The sequence below is a fragment of the Equus przewalskii genome, chromosome 15, assembly GCF_037783145.1.
Source record: "Equus przewalskii isolate Varuska chromosome 15, EquPr2, whole genome shotgun sequence".
Taxonomy (NCBI): domain Eukaryota; kingdom Metazoa; phylum Chordata; class Mammalia; order Perissodactyla; family Equidae; genus Equus; species Equus przewalskii.
The window spans coordinates 78,027,391-78,033,390 of NC_091845.1; the positions used below are offsets into that span (position 1 = coordinate 78,027,391).

A 6,000-nucleotide genomic window follows, 5' to 3' on the forward strand; every position below is an offset into this window, starting at 1 on the left:
ATTGGTGTCACTAATATGAAAGTATATATCAATATTTAAAGTGTGTATATCTTTGACTCAGAATTTCTACTATAGACATTCACCCTTATCCATGGGGGATATGTTCCAATACCCATAGTGGAAGCCCAAAACCATGAATAGTACCAAACCCTATGTACGCTGTTCTTTCCTATACGTAGATACCTGTGATAAAGTTTAATTTATAAATTAGGCACAGTAAGAGATTAACAACAATAACTGAAATACAATAAAACAATTATAACAATATACTGTAATAAAAGTTATGGTAGATCTTAGCAACCTCAGCATACAATTTTTTTTCCCTTTCATTAAGTTGAGAACTTTCACCTTTTCAGTTAAAGGAAGCACTTTACAGCTTCTCTTCAGCATATCCAAATTGCCAGCATCACTACTCTCGCACTTTGGGGCCACTACTAAATAAAATAAGGGTTATCTGATCACAAGCTCTGTGATACCACACAGTTGATCTGATAACTGAGATGGCTATTAAGTGACTACTGGGTGGGTGCCGTGTACAGGGTGGATCAGCTGGACAAAGGGATGATTCACTTCCTGGGCAGGAGGGAGCAGGATGGCAAGAGATTGCATCACGCTACTCAGAACAGCAAGCAATTTAAAACTATGAATTGTTTATTTCTGGAATTTTCCGTTTAATATTTTCGAACCTCAGTTGACCAAGGGTAACTGAAACCATGGAAAGTGAAACCATTGATCGGGGGGACTACTGTATTGGAAATTTATTCTGAGAAATAACAGAAATGTGCACAAAGATATAAGTACAAGAATATTCACCATAGTATTGCTCAGAAGAGATAAAAAAAGAAAACAATCGAATACAATGGAATACTACAGAGCCATTACAAATTATGATATAGATTCACATTTGGCATGGGATGTATATAACACATACAGTCAAGTGACAAAAGTAAGTTACAAAACAGCAGGTATATTATTATGCCATTTATAGAAAATATTTATCTACATGTGTATCTGCATAGAAATGAATAAGCATTCGTACTGCTTTAAATTGCGGTTAAGTATTAACATCTTAGTACCTAATTTTCTCAAAACACTAGTTTCTTTTTGTTAGTATAACTTTGTATCCCACTTAATGTTGTTGCAAAATGCCTTTTACATAGACAATATATATTTGACTGTTTAAAACAGCTGTTAACAATTCTTTTTCTTGAGTTATTTAATACTATTTATCTTAAACAATCCTAAGGTTTTGTTGCTTCAATTCATTTTTTTATATTCTGTTTTAAAATATACTAATATACTATGCATATTTTAATAAACTATTTGAATATATAATGTTTTTACATACTGTGTATGTTTTAGAGATTATATAACATGCTATAGTTAATAAATTCTCTCACTTGACAAATATTTACTGAGGACTTAATATGTTGTAACACTGTGCTTGATGCTAGGAAATACAGTAAATACACTAACACAGTGAACACAGTAAAGGATAAGACAGGTAAGCTCCCTACACAAGAGTAAACACTTTAAAACGGAAATGCTAACTTCTGTTCTGTATCATTGAAAATTTAGGTTTTTCATAGCCAAGAAGCAATTTTCAGCAAAGTGCATAGAAGACTGGTTTGAAAAGTGCGGGCTCTAGCATAACAATGAACGCACTGAACAGTGTTGAACTGTACACTTAAAAAGCGTTAGGATGGCAAATTTTACGTTATGTATATTTTACCACATTTTTAATAAAATAGTGCAGGCTCTAGAGTATGCATTATCAACAGGAACAATATGGCTCCCGAGGGGGCCAAAATTGTTGGGGGGGATGATTTACATAATGAAATACCCAGTACATAAAGAGACAGACAGTATAGCTGTGGTATTAAATTTCCATGGGGGTGGGGCGGGCGGGGGGCGAGAGGTGGTGATTAGGAAAAAACCAAGTCTAAAGAGCCGCCTGGAGGATGGGCAATAACGAAAGAAGAGGTTAAGAGAGACTGCTCTAGAGCAATTCTGCTTGGTTTCAACACTTACTTTACTAGCTATGTAGTAAAGTACTTCGGGTAACTCATTCTTTTTGTGACTCAGTTTTCTCAGCAACAAAATAGAGCTAATAGTACTAGGATTGCTATGCTTAAATAAATGAATGCATGTAAAACACTTAAAACAGTGTCTAGTACATGGCAAGTCCTGAACAAATCTTGGGTATTATAACAGCAGTCTACCGGATTATAATCACAAAGAGAACTACATATACTCAGACTTTATCATCTCAGTTGGATAACCTTTGTTTTGTTAAGTTTTCATTGGATATGTATGTTCTTCATTAGAGCTTAATCTCTTTTTTTTCTTTTATCTATATATATATATATTTTTTTAAAGATTTTATTTTTTGCTTTTTCTCCCCAAAGCCCCCCGGTACATAGTTGTATATTCTTCGTTGTGGGTCCTTCTAGTTGTGGCATGTGGGACGCTGCCTCAGCGTGGTTTGATGAGCAGTGCCATGTCCACACCCAGGATTGGAACCAACGAAACACTGGGCCGCCTGCAGCGGAGCGCGCGAACTTAACCACTCGGCCACGGGGCCAGCCCCTATCTATATTATTTATTCATTAAATCAGCAAACATTAACTGATCAACTACTATGTGCCAGACACTGTGCAAGAAATAAACCACATAAGAAACAGACTGTTCCTGCCCTTAGGTATAATAGTTAGGGAAGACAGACAGGAGTAATGCAATGTACCCTTCTTCACAAACCAAGGACTGGTACAGTAAGTATGAGAAAGTCAAAAGCTTTGAGGAGAAGACTCAGAAGGAGGAGGAGTCTGACAGATGGAAAAGAAAAGGTCTTTTAGGCAGAAACCACAGGAACAAAGGCACAGAAGCATGAAGTGCATGTGTCTGGGAAATGAGTAGGTTAAGAGAACCACAGCATAGGGATATGTGGGAAAGCAGCAGGTGACATAGGAAAGGTAGTGAAGTTTCACATCACCAACCACCTTAGAGGCCCTGCTAAGGAAACTGGACCATAGTGTGCAGGCAATCTTGTGGTTTCCTAGAAGAATAAATGTTACTGGTCAGAGGTTTTTATTCTTCTCCATCCACCTCCAGTAACCAGGACATTGATTAAGCACATAGTAGATGTGCAACTTCCTTTTGGATTTTCTATTTTCCTTTTGTATTTTATAATCTTTCTGTAATCTCCACATTCTGGTCTAGTCTACTGTCCTCAACTTTAAGGAAAGTACCTTTCTTTTAAAGCAGGTAATGTTTTGCTCGTTTTGCTTTATTATTATTCTTATTTATCTATTTATCTATTTTGCTTAACTTCTTCCTCACTCCCAGTCCTTCACCAAACAAGAAATGTGCTTACAATAATATAACGCTAGCACCAAATATTATGTATCTCTGTATTCCTCAATCTTATGGTACATAAGCTTTAAATTCAATACAGATTTATGAAATAACTGTAATTTTATACAGTTATAACATACTCCCACCAAACTACTGAACCACTCCATTAAACTAGGCATTGAAAATGGTTCTAGGTGTCTAATTTACATATTTAAACATGAACAAGTCTTTTTTTTTTTAAAGATTTTATTTTTCCTTTTTCTCCCCAAAGCCCCCCGGTACACAGTTGCATATTTTAGTTGTGGGTCCTTCCAGTTGTGGCATGTGGGACACCGCCTTAGCACAGCCTGATGAGTGGTGCCATGTCCGCGCCCAGGATCTGAACCTGCAAAACCCTGGGTCGCCTAAGGGGAGCACAAACTTCACCACTCGGCCACGGGGCCGGCCTGCATTATCATCCCTTTTTTTTTTTCTGCTTTATCTTCCCAAACCCCACTGTACATACCCCCTGCACATAGTTGTACATCTTAGTTGCAGGTCCTTCTAATTGAGAGACGCGGGACGCCGCCTCTAGCCTGAGGAGTGGTGCCATGTCCTCACCCAGGATCTGAACCCTGGGCCGCCGCAGCGGAGCGTGCGAATTTAACCACTCGGCCACGGAGCCGGCCCCCGCATCATCATCTTTTAAGTACTGCTTGAGAGAACAGCTGGTAACCCTTTGTAACATTTGCTTTTTGTTGTTAACTATGAGAACCAAATGTTTTTTGAAAGATATCACTTTAATGAATCAAGTTTTAAACCTATTCTTAGTATTCATGTCATAAAACTGCCTTAAAGAACTGATTTTTGTTCTTCAGTAACAAAATTCCTCAGGATGGAGAGAATCCAAGATACTTTCACCAAACCAAATTCTGTGCCAGAGAGCACAGAGTAAAAATATTACTGAACAAACTTTGTACTATTAAGTCAGTCTGAATAACAATCACAATTTTTCACTTTAGAGATAAACTGACTGATGCATGGCAGGTACTCAAATGTTTGTTGAATGAAGGATCCAGGAAAAGCCAAAGTTATTTGTCTCCATTTTCGCAACGTACTAGTAACCTTTTTTACCCTCTTCTCTGAAGAAATGTCTCCCTAAATCTAACTCAAACCATGTTTCAAATAAATTAAACTACCATGTTGGACTTTTTGGTAAGCTCTTCCTCAAATACCATATCTGATTGTAATCCAATAAACAATCTTTTCTGGAAGTTTAACCCTACCTTCACGCTTACAGTACTTTTTAAAGAGATGAAACCATAATTTAAAGCCAGCATGATGGTGTTCACTGGATTATTTCCCCCCACTATTAATACCATGCTATCCATCATAACTAATTCAATTGACTATACACATTTCAAAGCTGGTTTTTTGTTCTGCAAAATATAAAATGGACAAGAGATTTGATGAAATCATTAAATGTGACAAATACTAACCTGTCACCCAAAGTCTAGCTTACCTAATAGATTACTGCTTTCTATTCTCTTTCCACAGTTCCAATATATAAATTACATTCTTGGAATCTACACATCAACATTGCTCTGGGGTCATTAAATACCGAATATTGTGACTACTATTAGTACTCTAACAATCCGTTTCTCTCTCTCTCTCTCACACACACACACGCACACACACAAAAGCCGCCAAATAACGTCCTCTGCCCCATGCAAATGTATTTTTGTTTATCTTGGGATGGGGGATTGGCACGGTCTTTGGGATGATGCAAACAGTAAGGAAAGGTATCACAAACATGAACCATCAGCCACGTCAACAGTCCAGGCATGGGGGTGGGGAGGGATGCGGCTCTGGATAAGGAAAGTAAACAAGACGATGCGACCGCGGAGGCGGCTGGGACTGTGTGCACGGCGCGGAGGTGCTAGGACCTCCTCTCCGGATTCGCCGCCTCTCGGGGAAGGCCGCCCGCAGCGCCCTGCGGAGGGAAGGGAAGCGCTCACTGCAACCCTCCTCCCCGACTTCCCTTCCGAGCCGCGGGCGGCCTGCAAGCAGCCGAGCTGTCAGAACGCCGCGATACCCCGACTCTGCCCGGACGCGCGGCCTGCGGCCGCGCCCCCATTCGGACAGAGGGTGACCTCAGCCCTCCGGGCCCCCTCCCTCCGCCGCTCAGCGGTCGGCGCCGGCAGAGAGCCGAGGCCGGAGAGCCCAGCGCCGGTGGAGGGCGGGCCGCGGGGCCCGGGTCCTCGGCTTCCCGGCCACCCCCGCTCGCTCACCCACCTGATGCTCTTTCACTACTTCGCTGAGGCAGGGATACCGCTCCGAGATCCATCGGTAAAACTTAGGGACTCCCATTTCGACCGTCCACACTGACTCGAGTCGGGGCCAAACCGAAACCAAACGCCCCGCCGGGGCCTACGCCGCAGCCTGCGGCCGTCGCTCCGCGGATGACACCACTCGGCCCGCCCGGCCGACCATAGAGAGGCCGCTGGCTAGAGCGGCTGCCGCCGAAGCCGCGCGCCCGGGGCGGGGCTGAACTCCGGCTCGGCTCGCCGCAGCCGAGCGCCCGGGGCTGCTTTTCCCGGCGCCGCGGCGTTTGGCTGCCTGTGTTAGACTGGCCTCTGAAAATGTCAGTTGCTAGAGCTGTGCGCT

At 42.0% G+C, this 6,000-nt stretch overlaps 1 protein-coding gene across 5 annotated transcripts in view; it reads right to left on the reverse strand.

The window, feature by feature from the left end:
- XRN1 (5'-3' exoribonuclease 1) overlaps window positions 1-6,000 on the reverse strand; it is a 117,915-nt gene extending 111,915 nt beyond the window's left edge. For all 5 annotated transcript variants that reach the window (XR_011527199.1, XR_011527198.1, XR_011527197.1 and 2 more), the window contains exon 1: window positions 5,629-6,000. Coding sequence is in view for 2 of the 5 variants with exons in the window: in XM_008507789.2 (XP_008506011.1) it covers window positions 5,629-5,703 (75 nt within the window). In the remaining 3 variants the exon portion in view is untranslated. The remainder of the gene's footprint in view (window positions 1-5,628) is intronic.